The sequence below is a fragment of the Borostomias antarcticus genome (assembly GCF_949987555.1).
Source record: "Borostomias antarcticus genome assembly, chromosome: 11".
Lineage (NCBI taxonomy): Eukaryota > Metazoa > Chordata > Actinopteri > Stomiiformes > Stomiidae > Borostomias > Borostomias antarcticus.
The window spans coordinates 3,320,532-3,338,031 of record NC_140244.1 but is presented as its reverse complement, the minus strand read 5'-3'; the positions used below and the strand labels follow the sequence as shown (position 1 = coordinate 3,338,031).

Genomic DNA, 17,500 nt, shown 5'->3' with positions numbered 1-17,500 from the left:
TAATTCAGGCTTTGAATGACATATGAACAAACCCCTCTGTAAAAGCCTTCAGAACATAGATGGGAGTACAACTGGAAAGTTTGGTGTATGTAAGTGCTACTGAAGTGGAGATTTCGATCTCAGAGTATGAGTAAAAACTCATTTAGAGAAAACAGGCTTTTAAAATATGATTCCATACATTTTGTTGGAAAGCACTATTTACAGACACAATATCTAATCAAATCATTAGAAACAACAATATTGAACATCTAAAACATAAAAACTGATGACAATAACAGCATTTATGAACTGAATAGAACCAGTCTCTCTCTCACACACACACACACGCACACACTGCCACCAGTAGAACTGCCAACCTAGTTTGTTGTTTGTCTACCTCTATAACACAGCCTAGTTGACCATGCCTGTCTACAGCCTAGTTTTCCATGCCTGCTCCATATGTAGGCCCCTCATCCATTTCCTGCTGATGCCTTTTCAGTTTCTTAGCTGTGCTCATGCTCTTGCGCCTACGTTTCACACTGACCGTGATGGCCTCAGCTATTGCTGACCTGCTCCCTGGTTCTGTGCAGTGACTCCAGCCCTCTCTCAATTTCTGCCACTGAAATGAAATGTATAGTGATTCTCTTCATCTGACCAAGCCTTATTGATGCAATTCAAAAAAGACAACAATATACTGATATAGGATAAGTATATACAGTACATAGCCTACCCTCTCCCTTCTCTCTCTAAGGTGCATTGTGTTGCCATTATGTACATTATGTATGAAATGTGCTATATAAATCAAGTTTGATTTGAGAGACACAGAGACAGACAGACAGAGAGAGAGAGAGAGAGGTCTATCTAACCCTGTTTCCATAGACTACCCGTCACTCTCGTCATGTCATATTTGTCTCATACATTTTAAAATGAAGTGTATCACTAACTCTTCATATGGTCGTGTTTCATTGATATAAAGTAAAACTGACCACAATACACAAAATACTGAATGAAATATTATTCACTATATTATTCTGTGGGTCATTACTTCATCCACATTATAGCCTACAACACGCAACAGTGGAGCCTTGCCATAATATAGACAAATAGCCTACACTGCGGGAAAGCCAAATGTTACAGCGAGAGAGAGAGCTAGAACTTTTTTTACTTTTCCACTATTAGGGGTATGATTAGTATGCACACACCCCTTCCCTTCCATCTATAAAGTGCATTGTGTTGCCATTACAGTAGGCTATGTATGAAATGTGCTATACAAATCCTTGAGAGAGAGAGAAAGTGAGACATCTATCTCAGTCCTGTTTCCATAGCCTACCTGTCACTTTCTTGTCATGCCTCTGGTAGGTTTTAAGATGAAGCCTGGGAATCCCCAACACCTTGTTGAGAGCTGAATATCCCAATCCTAACTCGTGTGCTAAGAGCACCATCCGCACATTGACATCAAATGCGACATCGTTCCTGGTTGCGTCTTCAAGGCGCGGAGATGTATACACATTTTTTCGGTAGCAATCTCTTTCACGCAAACTGCACTCTAGAAGCAAACTGCAACAGAACCCACGATTCTGTGGATCAATGTTTATTTTAAGCCCTGTCCCTGCACAATTGGGACAAATCAACCCGGCGATCAGTTCATTCAAACGCGCGACATGAATGAGCCACTGCTGTGGCGCGTTGGTCTCTCTCCTGTTGTCCGGCTGACAGCTTGCGCATCGATGCACTTTGTGAAGTAATTTCAACGTCTGTTTCATTCGATTGCTTTCCCTTCTCTTCCATTCCCTTTTTCCGATTAAACCTTGCAAGTGACAACTGTTGTCGTCTTTTCTGTGAGCGTTTTACACTAATTGGCGTCGGCATCTTGAGATTTTTAAAGGTCCCGCTGGAAGCTATCAGGAAGTGTCAAGCACGTCACGTGACGAATCCGAACCAATCACATTCTCAGAAATCAACAACAGCCAATGAGATTTCACGTTTAGCATCAAACCCGCCTTTGTATTTCCACGATTGGTTGCTGATACAAATGAAACTATCATGTTTGGTTGCGATAACATCAAGCTTGAGAGAGAGATCTATCTATCGATATATTACACCAGCGGATCCAAAAGACGGCCGCGCTCTGGTTCGTTGCGAAAAAATGCTAACTTTTGGTGATTTTAGGAAGAATCTACAGACGCAAACAGACTAAATGAAGTAAAATAAACATCTAAATGCGTATTTTTGATGTTTTATTTCCACTAGTCTGAAAGAAGACATGTTATGGAAGCAAAATAGCACAAAATCTCAAATTTGACCAGGGCAATGAAAAACGATGTTTTCACCTGCCGTGTCTCGCCTTAAATTACATAGCCTACTTACACCAAATGTATCGGTAGGAGAGGGGCATTCTTCTGAAACAAGAATTGTGAGTGTTGTTCACAGATTGCTGAAATGTCAAGCTATCCCTGCAGTGAGACCTGATGGTAAAGGTGGGTCTCCCAGGCAGATGGAAGGCCTGGAGAATGGCCATGTGGGATGTCGACATGCAGAGAAATAGGTCCTAAAAATATGTCCCAAAATAGAAGAAATGTGTTGAGATGCTTAAAAGGACCTGACACTCACTTGACATCATCAGATGAATTAACTGTGATTGTGGTTGTATGATGATGCTGTTGCATGAATTTAACCTAATGTACCTAGTCAGGTGACAAAGACAGTCACATGCATAGCTCAAATGTGGCTATGGCAGATGCTAGCCATGTTTCTGTCACACAAATGCTATCAGCGTTCATAAAGAATTGCAGGTGTGTACATCTTTAAAGTGTGCTTTAAGACTCTGGATATTGTGTAGAGCCATTATAAATGAACTGGCTTTTGTGGGAGTCTGTGTGAGAGAGGCATTTAGTGTAACATGTGACATAGGTAGAGAGGTGATAGTTGGAGAAGGGTGCAAATGAGAATAAACTAGGGAATGTTATGACAGGTTTGATGGGAAGGTTAGTTGTCCAAACAGTAACGAGTGCAGTGGTGTGTATTGTATGTGTCATGTGTGACAAACTGGATGGTAGAGTGGTAAAGAGTGTCACGTTTGGAAAGTGTACCTTTTGCATTCTATAGCTTACACACTTCAACCAGGGAGAGGGTTGTAGCCTTTTGTCTAAACACTTCATCCTGGGAGAGCGCAGTAGCCCACAGACTACATAGCCTACTTACACCAAGTGTAGGGGGGGCATTCTTCTGGAAACTGTGAGGTGTAGAGAGAAACAAAAGTTGTGAGTGTTCTTCATAGATAGCTTACTTACACCAAGTGTAGGGGGGGCATTCTTCTGGAAACTGTGAGGTGTAGAGAGAAACAAAAGTTGTGAGAGTTCTTCATAGATAGCTGAATTATCAAGAAATCCCCGCACTGAGACTTGATGGTAAAGGTGGGCAATGTAGCTATGGCGTGTTTTCCTCGTTGGCTTTGATGCGTTCGTTGCGCTTGGCCCCGTTATTGCTGCTTGCAGCTATATTTATTATTCATCTGCCATGGGAGTCTATGGCAGGCCCTATAGCCGATTGGTAACTTTCTACGACACTTTGCAAGATGGTAGAGGCTTATGGCCCGAAGCCATGGAGCAAGTCTCAAATTGATTGGCCAAAAGGGGGCGCTATAGCAGCCGACTGAAGTGGCGAACTTTGAACAGGCATATCTCAGTCCCCGTTTGACCTACAGACATGACACTTTGCACACATATGTCTCTCCTCATGATGAACAAATTTGCCTCAAGGACCCATAACTTCCGGTTATATAGATTTTCCGCCATTTTGAATTTTTTGAAAGATGCTTAAAATCTATCTCCTCCTAGAGACTTTGACCAATCTGCATGAAATCCGTTACACACAATCTAGGGAACGATATCTAAAATTCCATCTCGGCAAAAGTGTAAAAAGTTAAATTTAACAGCAACTATGAGCCAATGAAAATGGCATGGGGCGTGGCTTTTCACATAAAGTGGTATACTTTCTTAAGGGTTGTGCAGAACACCACGCCACTTGGTAGACATCTGTGCAGATATAACCTGCGGCGGCCACTGCATTATTGGCCGAATCAAACCAAATGGGGGCGCTAGAGAGCTCATTTTCAGTTTAGGCCTAACCGCCATGCAGAGCTTTCCGAACCACGGTACAGTGGTACCAGGGTATGTCTCATGGTCACTGGAGAAAGAAGAGCCTGATTGGCCACAGGGTGGCGCTATAACAAGACAAAATACATAAAAGGGGATAAAATGCAAACTTTGAATGGTCATATGTCATGCCCCGTTGGAGCTAGAGTCAGGACGCTTTGGAGGCATATATGTCTCATCAGGGTTAACAAATTTGCCTCAAGGAGATATAACTTCGGATTATGTTAATTTGCAACAATTTTGCATTTTTTGAAAAACACTTAAAATCTATCTCCTCATAGGAAGTTTTGTCAATCTACATGAAGCACAGTATATATAATCTAGCAATGAATATCTAAAGTTCCATCTCGGCATAATTAAGAAAACTTGATGAAAATAGCCACTGTGAGCAATTGAATATTGCAGAGGGTGTGGCTTTTCACAAAAAGGCATATAACTTCTGAAGGAATGCATGGAACACCACAAAACCTTGTGTTCATATCAACAATGTCAGCCCGAGGCAAAGCCTCCGTTACTGGCCAGAATAAACTGTATGGGGGCGCTAGAGAGCTCATTTCCTGTTTAGGCCTAACCGCTTGGATGGTATTTCCGAAAACAGATATAGTAGTACCAGAGCATATCTTGAGGTAACTGAAGAAATATGAAGCAGTTAGGCCAAAGGGTGGCGCTATAACGAGCCAAAATTCTTAAAAGTGGCTTAAATGCAATTGATTGCTATAGCGCCCCCCGTGGCTAAATGGGGTTCATAATGCTTGTATGCGTAGCTGATGGCATGCTCTACAACTTACTGATTGGGAACAACACTGTCAGATGACATTTTGATGTTTATATAAGCATTGTTGTGCAAAGGGACCCCCATTGCACTTTCATTGTATTTTCATTGCTAGAATTAAACCAATGTGTCGTCTCTTCTTATATGAAGAATGTGCTTGTTTAACTGAAATAATCAAGATCACTACAAATGAATGCATATGGACTCCACTTTAGTTTGACAGTAGTCATTCAGGTCAATTGGATGGAAATGTAGACCTTCAATTACATAGCCTACTTACACCAAATGTATGGGTAGGAGAGGGGCATTCTTCTGAAAACTGTGAGGTTAAGAGAGAAACAAGAATTGTGAGTGTTGTTCACAGATTGCTGGATTGTCAATCTATCCCTGCAGTGAGACCTGATGGTAAAGGTGGGTCTCCCAGGCAGATGGAAGGCCTGGAGAATGGCCATGTGGGATGTGGACATGCAGAGAAATAGGTCCTAAAAATATGTCCCAAAATAGAAGAAATGTGTTGAGATGCTTAAAAGGACCTGACACTCACTTGACATCATCAGATTAATTAACTGTGAATGTGGTTGTATGATGATGCTGTTGCATGAATTTAACCTGATGTACCTTGTCAGGTGACAAAGACAGTCACATGCATAGCTCAAATGTTGCTATGGCAGATGCCAGCCATGTTTCTGTTACACAAATGCTATCAGCGTTCATAAAGAATTGATGTGTGTGTACATCTTTAAAGTGTGCTTTAAGACTCTAGATATTGTGTAGAGCCATTATAAATGAACTGGCTTTTGTGGGAGTCTGTGTGAGAGAGGCATTTAGTGTAACATGTGACATAGTTGTATAATGATGATGATGATGATGATCATGGTGATGATGATACTGTTGCATGAATTTGCCCTGATTAACCTGGTCAGGCGACATAGATGCTCACATGCATAGCTCCAATGTAGCTATGGCGTGTTTTCCTTGTTGGCTTTGATGCGTTAGTTGCGCTTGGCCCCGTTATTGCTGCTTGCAGCTATATTTATTATTATTATTATTCTCCATCTTCCACTGAAGTCTAACTTCCCGTGGACAAAAAATCGCCAAAATTTGCATAAAGCTCCAGTCCTATACCCAAAGTCCTCAACCTGCATTGTAGGTCAATAAACCTGAAGGTGGCGCTACAGCAACAGTCTAAAGTTTAAAACATAAAAAAAATCATAACAAATCAGCCATAGGTGCTATCACTGTAAAACCACCACGTGAATGTAGTCCCAAGTGAGACAAAACTTTCATACGCTTTGACCTTGCAGGAATTTTGAAGTCCATCACTCTGATTTCTTCATAAACTGTAAAACCTATCAAACCTATCTCCTCCCACATTTTTTGTTCAATTGACACCAAAATCGATCTACTGTATCTTCAGACTGTCCTTACCAAACGATCCTCACAGATTTTTGAAATATGAAAAATAGAGCCCACAGCACTTCAAAAAGTTTTACTGTTAACAGTTCTGTATAGTTCCTATTAATTCTCGCCAAATCAATGTCTGATCATCCTCATAAAGAGTGACAACATTGGCCACATATCCAAGATGTAGTATGATTTTTTTCAGAATTTTATCTCAAAAATTGAATTTTTAAAAATATGTTTAATTCTGTCCTCTGAAACCAACACTTCATACAGAGAAAACTACATTACCCACAATCCAACGCAAGCTCCACGAATCTGAGACATCGCTGTTGGCAACCCTACCCAACCCCCGCCGAGGACTACAATGACTAAATTGATTGATTGGCAACTGACTGAGTACACAGCTGCTGAAGTTAATGTTCAATTATGAAAAAAAAAAGCTAACAAAACCTGTAACACACATTTTTCAATCAATTAATACTAAAGTTGCTACACTGGATCTTCAAACTGTCATTCACAAACTCATTGACCAGATTATTGAATTATCAAAATTGAGCTTACAATGCATTAAAATGTTTTACTTATTATTATTATTCTCCATCTTCCACTGAAGTCTAACTTCCTGTGGACAAAAAATCACAAAAATGTGCACATAGCTCCAGTACTAAACCCAAAGTCCTCAACCTGCATTGTAGATCAATAAACCTCAAGGTGGCGCTACAGCAAAAGTCTAAAGTTTAAAACTTTAAAAAATCATAACAAATCAGCCATAGGTGCCATCACAGTAAAACCACCACGTGAATGTAGGCCCAAGTGAGACAAAACTTTCATACACTCTGACCTTGCAGGAATCTTGATTATTATTATTATTCTCCATCTTCCACTGAAGTCTAACTTCCCGTGGACAAAAAATCACCAAGATTTGCACATAGCTCCAGTAGTATACCCAAAGTCCTCAACCTGCATTGTAGGTCAATAAACCTGAAGGTGGCGCTACAGCAACAGTCTAAAGTTTAAAACTTAAAAAAATCATAACAAATCAGCCATAGGTGCTATCACTGTAAAACCACCACGTGAATGTAGGCCCAAGTGAGACAAAACTTTCATACGCTTTGACCTTGCAGGAATTTTGAAGTCCATCACTCTGATTTCTTCATAAACTGTAAAACCTATCAAACCTATCTCCTCCCACATTTTTAGTTCAATTGACACCAAAATTGATCTACTGTATCTTCAGACTGTCCTCACCAAACGATCCTCACAGATTTTTGAAATATGAAAAATTGAGCCCACAGCACATCAAATTTTTTTACTGTTAACAGTTCTGTATATAGTTCCTATTAATTCTCGCCAAATCAATGTCTGATTGTCCTCATAAAAAGTGACAACATTAGCCACATATCCAAGATGTAGTATGATTTTTTTTGAGAATTTTATCTCAAAAATTGATTTTTTAAAAATATGTTTAATTCTGTCCTCTGAAACCAACACTTCATACAGAGAAAACTACATTACCCATAATCCAACACAAGCTCCACGAAAAGCTATTGTATTTGCCTATATTATTATTGTTATTCTCCATCTTCCACTGAAGTCTAACTTCCCGTGGACAAAAAATCGCCAAAATTTGCACAAAGCTCCAGTCCTATACCCAAAGTCCTCAACCTGCATTGTAGGTCAATAAACCTGAAGGTGGCGCTACAGCAACAGTCTAAAGTTTAAAACATAAAAAAAATCATAACAAATCAGCCATAGGTGCTATCACTGTAAAACCACCACGTGAATGTAGTCCCAAGTGAGACAAAACTTTCATACGCTTTGACCTTGCAGGAATTTTGAAGTCCATCACTCTGATTTCTTCATAAACTGTAAAACCTATCAAACCTATCTCCTCCCACATTTTTTGTTCAATTGACACCAAAATCGATCTACTGTATCTTCAGACTGTCCTTACCAAACGATCCTCACAGATTTTTGAAATATGAAAAATAGAGCCCACAGCACTTCAAAAAGTTTTACTGCTAACAGTTCTGTATAGTTCCTATTAATTCTCGCCAAATCAATGTCTGATCATCCTCATAAAGAGTGACAACATTGGCCACATATCCAAGATGTAGTATGATTTTTTTCAGAATTTTATCTCAAAAATTGAATTTTTAAAAATATGTTTAATTCTGTCCTCTGAAACCAACACTTCATACAGAGAAAACTACATTACCCACAATCCAACGCAAGCTCCACGAATCTGAGACATCGCTGTTGGCAACCCTACCCAACCCCCGCCGAGGACTACAATGACTAAATTGATTGATTGGCAACTGACTGAGTACACAGCTGCTGAAGTTAATGTTCAATTATGAAAAAAAAAAGCTAACAAAACCTGTAACACACATTTTTCAATCAATTAATACTAAAGTTGCTACACTGGATCTTCAAACTGTCATTCACAAACTCATTGACCAGATTATTGAATTATCAAAATTGAGCTTACAATGCATTAAAATGTTTTACTTATTATTATTATTCTCCATCTTCCACTGAAGTCTAACTTCCTGTGGACAAAAAATCACAAAAATGTGCACATAGCTCCAGTACTAAACCCAAAGTCCTCAACCTGCATTGTAGATCAATAAACCTCAAGGTGGCGCTACAGCAAAAGTCTAAAGTTTAAAACTTTAAAAAATCATAACAAATCAGCCATAGGTGCCATCACAGTAAAACCACCACGTGAATGTAGGCCCAAGTGAGACAAAACTTTCATACACTCTGACCTTGCAGGAATCTTGATTATTATTATTATTCTCCATCTTCCACTGAAGTCTAACTTCCCGTGGACAAAAAATCACCAAGATTTGCACATAGCTCCAGTAGTATACCCAAAGTCCTCAACCTGCATTGTAGGTCAATAAACCTGAAGGTGGCGCTACAGCAACAGTCTAAAGTTTAAAACTTAAAAAAATCATAACAAATCAGCCATAGGTGCTATCACTGTAAAACCACCACGTGAATGTAGGCCCAAGTGAGACAAAACTTTCATACGCTTTGACCTTGCAGGAATTTTGAAGTCCATCACTCTGATTTCTTCATAAACTGTAAAACCTATCAAACCTATCTCCTCCCACATTTTTAGTTCAATTGACACCAAAATTGATCTACTGTATCTTCAGACTGTCCTCACCAAACGATCCTCACAGATTTTTGAAATATGAAAAATTGAGCCCACAGCACATCAAATTTTTTTACTGTTAACAGTTCTGTATATAGTTCCTATTAATTCTCGCCAAATCAATGTCTGATTGTCCTCATAAAAAGTGACAACATTAGCCACATATCCAAGATGTAGTATGATTTTTTTTGAGAATTTTATCTCAAAAATTGATTTTTTTAAAATATGTTTAATTCTGTCCTCTGAAACCAACACTTCATACAGAGAAAACTACGTTACCCATAATCCAACACAAGCTCCACGAAAAGCTATTGTATTTGCCTATATTATTATTGTTATTCTCCATCTTCCACTGAAGTCTAACTTCCCGTGGACAAAAAATCGCCAAAATTTGCACAAAGCTCCAGTCCTATACCCAAAGTCCTCAACCTGCATTGTAGGTCAATAAACCTGAAGGTGGCGCTACAGCAACAGTCTAAAGTTTAAAACATAAAAAAAATCATAACAAATCAGCCATAGGTGCTATCACTGTAAAACCACCACGTGAATGTAGTCCCAAGTGAGACAAAACTTTCATACGCTTTGACCTTGCAGGAATTTTGAAGTCCATCACTCTGATTTCTTCATAAACTGTAAAACCTATCAAACCTATCTCCTCCCACATTTTTTGTTCAATTGACACCAAAATCGATCTACTGTATCTTCAGACTGTCCTTACCAAACGATCCTCACAGATTTTTGAAATATGAAAAATAGAGCCCACAGCACTTCAAAAAGTTTTACTGCTAACAGTTCTGTATAGTTCCTATTAATTCTCGCCAAATCAATGTCTGATCATCCTCATAAAGAGTGACAACATTGGCCACATATCCAAGATGTAGTATGATTTTTTTCAGAATTTTATCTCAAAAATTGAATTTTTAAAAATATGTTTAATTCTGTCCTCTGAAACCAACACTTCATACAGAGAAAACTACATTACCCACAATCCAACGCAAGCTCCACGAATCTGAGACATCGCTGTTGGCAACCCTACCCAACCCCCGCCGAGGACTACAATGACTAAATTGATTGATTGGCAACTGACTGAGTACACAGCTGCTGAAGTTAATGTTCAATTATGAAAAAAAAAAGCTAACAAAACCTGTAACACACATTTTTCAATCAATTAATACTAAAGTTGCTACACTGGATCTTCAAACTGTCATTCACAAACTCATTGACCAGATTATTGAATTATCAAAATTGAGCTTACAATGCATTAAAATGTTTTACTTATTATTATTATTCTCCATCTTCCACTGAAGTCTAACTTCCTGTGGACAAAAAATCTCAAAAATGTGCACATAGCTCCAGTACTAAACCCAAAGTCCTCAACCTGCATTGTAGATCAATAAACCTCAAGGTGGCGCTACAGCAAAAGTCTAAAGTTTAAAACTTTAAAAAATCATAACAAATCAGCCATAGGTGCCATCACAGTAAAACCACCACGTGAATGTAGGCCCAAGTGAGACAAAACTTTCATACACTCTGACCTTGCAGGAATCTTGATTATTATTATTATTCTCCATCTTCCACTGAAGTCTAACTTCCCGTGGACAAAAAATCACCAAGATTTGCACATAGCTCCAGTAGTATACCCAAAGTCCTCAACCTGCATTGTAGGTCAATAAACCTGAAGGTGGCGCTACAGCAACAGTCTAAAGTTTAAAACTTAAAAAAATCATAACAAATCAGCCATAGGTGCTATCACTGTAAAACCACCACGTGAATGTAGGCCCAAGTGAGACAAAACTTTCATACGCTTTGACCTTGCAGGAATTTTGAAGTCCATCACTCTGATTTCTTCATAAACTGTAAAACCTATCAAACCTATCTCCTCCCACATTTTTAGTTCAATTGACACCAAAATTGATCTACTGTATCTTCAGACTGTCCTCACCAAACGATCCTCACAGATTTTTGAAATATGAAAAATTGAGCCCACAGCACATCAAATTTTTTTACTGTTAACAGTTCTGTATATAGTTCCTATTAATTCTCGCCAAATCAATGTCTGATTGTCCTCATAAAAAGTGACAACATTAGCCACATATCCAAGATGTAGTATGATTTTTTTTGAGAATTTTATCTCAAAAATTGATTTTTTTAAAATATGTTTAATTCTGTCCTCTGAAACCAACACTTCATACAGAGAAAACTACGTTACCCATAATCCAACACAAGCTCCACGAAAAGCTATTGTATTTGCCTATATTATTATTGTTATTCTCCATCTTCCACTGAAGTCTAACTTCCCGTGGACAAAAAATCGCCAAAATTTGCACAAAGCTCCAGTCCTATACCCAAAGTCCTCAACCTGCATTGTAGGTCAATAAACCTGAAGGTGGCGCTACAGCAACAGTCTAAAGTTTAAAACATAAAAAAAATCATAACAAATCAGCCATAGGTGCTATCACTGTAAAACCACCACGTGAATGTAGTCCCAAGTGAGACAAAACTTTCATACGCTTTGACCTTGCAGGAATTTTGAAGTCCATCACTCTGATTTCTTCATAAACTGTAAAACCTATCAAACCTATCTCCTCCCACATTTTTTGTTCAATTGACACCAAAATCGATCTACTGTATCTTCAGACTGTCCTTACCAAACGATCCTCACAGATTTTTGAAATATGAAAAATAGAGCCCACAGCACTTCAAAAAGTTTTACTGCTAACAGTTCTGTATAGTTCCTATTAATTCTCGCCAAATCAATGTCTGATCATCCTCATAAAGAGTGACAACATTGGCCACATATCCAAGATGTAGTATGATTTTTTTCAGAATTTTATCTCAAAAATTGAATTTTTAAAAATATGTTTAATTCTGTCCTCTGAAACCAACACTTCATACAGAGAAAACTACATTACCCACAATCCAACGCAAGCTCCACGAATCTGAGACATCGCTGTTGGCAACCCTACCCAACCCCCGCCGAGGACTACAATGACTAAATTGATTGATTGGCAACTGACTGAGTACACAGCTGCTGAAGTTAATGTTCAATTATGAAAAAAAAAAGCTAACAAAACCTGTAACACACATTTTTCAATCAATTAATACTAAAGTTGCTACACTGGATCTTCAAACTGTCATTCACAAACTCATTGACCAGATTATTGAATTATCAAAATTGAGCTTACAATGCATTAAAATGTTTTACTTATTATTATTATTCTCCATCTTCCACTGAAGTCTAACTTCCTGTGGACAAAAAATCTCAAAAATGTGCACATAGCTCCAGTACTAAACCCAAAGTCCTCAACCTGCATTGTAGATCAATAAACCTCAAGGTGGCGCTACAGCAAAAGTCTAAAGTTTAAAACTTTAAAAAATCATAACAAATCAGCCATAGGTGCCATCACAGTAAAACCACCACGTGAATGTAGGCCCAAGTGAGACAAAACTTTCATACACTCTGACCTTGCAGGAATCTTGATTATTATTATTATTCTCCATCTTCCACTGAAGTCTAACTTCCCGTGGACAAAAAATCACCAAGATTTGCACATAGCTCCAGTAGTATACCCAAAGTCCTCAACCTGCATTGTAGGTCAATAAACCTGAAGGTGGCGCTACAGCAACAGTCTAAAGTTTAAAACTTAAAAAAATCATAACAAATCAGCCATAGGTGCTATCACTGTAAAACCACCACGTGAATGTAGGCCCAAGTGAGACAAAACTTTCATACGCTTTGACCTTGCAGGAATTTTGAAGTCCATCACTCTGATTTCTTCATAAACTGTAAAACCTATCAAACCTATCTCCTCCCACATTTTTAGTTCAATTGACACCAAAATTGATCTACTGTATCTTCAGACTGTCCTCACCAAACGATCCTCACAGATTTTTGAAATATGAAAAATTGAGCCCACAGCACATCAAATTTTTTTACTGTTAACAGTTCTGTATATAGTTCCTATTAATTCTCGCCAAATCAATGTCTGATTGTCCTCATAAAAAGTGACAACATTAGCCACATATCCAAGATGTAGTATGATTTTTTTTGAGAATTTTATCTCAAAAATTGATTTTTTTAAAATATGTTTAATTCTGTCCTCTGAAACCAACACTTCATACAGAGAAAACTACGTTACCCATAATCCAACACAAGCTCCACGAAAAGCTATTGTATTTGCCTATATTATTATTGTTATTCTCCATCTTCCACTGAAGTCTAACTTCCCGTGGACAAAAAATCGCCAAAATTTGCACAAAGCTCCAGTCCTATACCCAAAGTCCTCAACCTGCATTGTAGGTCAATAAACCTGAAGGTGGCGCTACAGCAACAGTCTAAAGTTTAAAACATAAAAAAAATCATAACAAATCAGCCATAGGTGCTATCACTGTAAAACCACCACGTGAATGTAGTCCCAAGTGAGACAAAACTTTCATACGCTTTGACCTTGCAGGAATTTTGAAGTCCATCACTCTGATTTCTTCATAAACTGTAAAACCTATCAAACCTATCTCCTCCCACATTTTTTGTTCAATTGACACCAAAATCGATCTACTGTATCTTCAGACTGTCCTTACCAAACGATCCTCACAGATTTTTGAAATATGAAAAATAGAGCCCACAGCACTTCAAAAAGTTTTACTGTTAACAGTTCTGTATAGTTCCTATTAATTCTCGCCAAATCAATGTCTGATCATCCTCATAAAGAGTGACAACATTGGCCACATATCCAAGATGTAGTATGATTTTTTTCAGAATTTTATCTCAAAAATTGAATTTTTAAAAATATGTTTAATTCTGTCCTCTGAAACCAACACTTCATACAGAGAAAACTACATTACCCACAATCCAACGCAAGCTCCACGAATCTGAGACATCGCTGTTGGCAACCCTACCCAACCCCCGCCGAGGACTACAATGACTAAATTGATTGATTGGCAACTGACTGAGTACACAGCTGCTGAAGTTAATGTTCAATTATGAAAAAAAAAAGCTAACAAAACCTGTAACACACATTTTTCAATCAATTAATACTAAAGTTGCTACACTGGATCTTCAAACTGTCATTCACAAACTCATTGACCAGATTATTGAATTATCAAAATTGAGCTTACAATGCATTAAAATGTTTTACTTATTATTATTATTCTCCATCTTCCACTGAAGTCTAACTTCCTGTGGACAAAAAATCACAAAAATGTGCACATAGCTCCAGTACTAAACCCAAAGTCCTCAACCTGCATTGTAGATCAATAAACCTCAAGGTGGCGCTACAGCAAAAGTCTAAAGTTTAAAACTTTAAAAAATCATAACAAATCAGCCATAGGTGCCATCACAGTAAAACCACCACGTGAATGTAGGCCCAAGTGAGACAAAACTTTCATACACTCTGACCTTGCAGGAATCTTGATTATTATTATTATTCTCCATCTTCCACTGAAGTCTAACTTCCCGTGGACAAAAAATCACCAAGATTTGCACATAGCTCCAGTAGTATACCCAAAGTCCTCAACCTGCATTGTAGGTCAATAAACCTGAAGGTGGCGCTACAGCAACAGTCTAAAGTTTAAAACTTAAAAAAATCATAACAAATCAGCCATAGGTGCTATCACTGTAAAACCACCACGTGAATGTAGGCCCAAGTGAGACAAAACTTTCATACGCTTTGACCTTGCAGGAATTTTGAAGTCCATCACTCTGATTTCTTCATAAACTGTAAAACCTATCAAACCTATCTCCTCCCACATTTTTAGTTCAATTGACACCAAAATTGATCTACTGTATCTTCAGACTGTCCTCACCAAACGATCCTCACAGATTTTTGAAATATGAAAAATTGAGCCCACAGCACATCAAATTTTTTTACTGTTAACAGTTCTGTATATAGTTCCTATTAATTCTCGCCAAATCAATGTCTGATTGTCCTCATAAAAAGTGACAACATTAGCCACATATCCAAGATGTAGTATGATTTTTTTTGAGAATTTTATCTCAAAAATTGATTTTTTTAAAATATGTTTAATTCTGTCCTCTGAAACCAACACTTCATACAGAGAAAACTACGTTACCCATAATCCAACACAAGCTCCACGAATCGGAGACATCGCTGTTGGCAACCCTACCCAACCCCCGCCGAGGACTACAATGACTAAATTGATTGATTGGCAACTGACTGAGTACACAGCTGCTGAAGTTAATGTTCAATTATGAAGAAAAGCAAACAAAACCTGTAAAAATTAATAAACATATCTCATCCAACATTTTTCAATCAATTAACACCAAACTTGCTACACTGGATCTTCAGACTGTAATTCACAAACTCATTGACCATTGTTGAATTATCAAAATCGAGCTTACAACGCATCAAAATGTTTTACAAATGTTTTACGATACGAATGTACAAAATGAACATTGGAATGTCAACTTTCTTGTTGTCCTATTCTCTCGCTTATTGCTCCTAAACTTGTCGGAAATTGCCTGGCCCCGCCTCATCGCTGCGAAGCAGCTTTAATTATTATTATTATTGTATTATTACTTTTATTATTATTATTATTATTATTAGCAACAAGTATCATACTTATCATAGATACATTATCTATCTATCTATCTATCTATCTATCTACTGTATCTATCTATCTATCTATCTATCTATCTATCTATCTATCTATCTATCTATCTATCTATCTATCTATCTATCTATCTTATTATTATTATTATTTGTGACCTGCTACTCAGAGCCATGTTGCCTGACAAGGCGGCAGAGGAGAAGGCTCTACTGGCCAAGAAGCTGGCAGAGCAGAGGGCCAAGATCGAGGGCATCCCCACTACCGCCAAGGTATGACATCACACTGCCATCAGGATGTAAGGTATGACATCACACTGCCAACAGGATGTAAGGTATGACATCACACTGTCAACAGGATGTAAGGTATGAGGTCACACTGCCAACAGGGTGTAAGGTAGGATGTCACACTGCCTACAGGATGTAAGGTATGATGTCACACTGCCAACAGGATGTAAGGTATGAGGTCACACTGCCTACAGGATGTAAGGTATGATGTCACACTGCCAACAGGATGTAAGGTATGATGTCACACTGCCAACAGGATGTAAGGTATGATGTCACACTGCCAACAGGATGGAAACACATTTTGATTTGTTTCAACACATCCTGGTCAGAACAAAAATATATTTTGTAAAGCCAAAAATCAGAGACTGTTGAAAGTGTATAGCACACACACATAGATACACATAGTCGAATAGGTTTAACTCCTAAGTTGAAACACAGTACCGAACACCATGTGCCAATCAAATCTCTAGCTTTTTGGTGGCGTAGCAGACTAAGGGGTCACATGTCCAAGTCACACAAGGACACCTATTTGACAATAGTAACACTACTTCTCTTCCTGTCATTATGGCTATTTTCAGGGCCCTTGAGGTATCAGGCCCTTGAGGTAACAGAAGGTGTGCAAACTCCCCCTGTGTGTACGCTTAGAATGGCAATAAACAACCATTCTCAATCTATCTTTTCTCTCCCTCTGTCTGTCTGTCTCTCTCTTTCTCTCTCTCTGTCTGTCTGTCTCTCTCTCTCTCTCTCTCTCTCTCTCTCTCAATCCCCCCTTCCTCCATACAGCTCAGAGTGGACGAGTTTGAGTCCAATGTAAACGAGATCAAGGACCCTTTCCCGCCAGCTGATTTCCCTGGTAAAGCCTGTTCTCTCACTAGCTTCAGTAATGAGGCCCTGTTTCCCTGGTAAAGCCTGTTCTCTCACTAGCTTCAGTAATGAGGCCCTGTTTCCCTGGTAAAGCCTGTTCTCTCACTAGCTTCAGTAATGAGGCCCTGTTTCCCTGGTAAAGCCTGTTCTCTCACTAGCTTCAGTAATGAGGCCCTGTTTCCCTGGTAAAGCCTGTTCTCTCTCTAGCTTCAGTAATGAGGCCCTGTTTCCCTGGTAAAGCCTGTTCTCTCTCTAGCTTCAGTAATGAGGCCCTGTTTCCCTGGTAAAGCCTGTTCTCTCTCTAGCTTCA

The 17,500-nt window shown here is 38.6% G+C and overlaps 1 protein-coding gene across 1 annotated transcript in view; it reads left to right on the top strand.

Moving 5' to 3' along the window:
* cacna1sa (calcium channel, voltage-dependent, L type, alpha 1S subunit, a) overlaps positions 1 to 17,500 on the top strand; it is a gene marked incomplete at both ends in the record, with an annotated part of 52,821 nt that overhangs the window by 18,619 nt on the left and 16,702 nt on the right. Inside the window, 2 exons of the mRNA XM_084445724.1 lie at positions 16,212 to 16,311; positions 17,110 to 17,179. Coding sequence (XP_084301850.1) covers positions 16,212 to 16,311; positions 17,110 to 17,179 — 170 coding nt within the window. The remainder of the gene's footprint in view (positions 1 to 16,211; positions 16,312 to 17,109; positions 17,180 to 17,500) is intronic.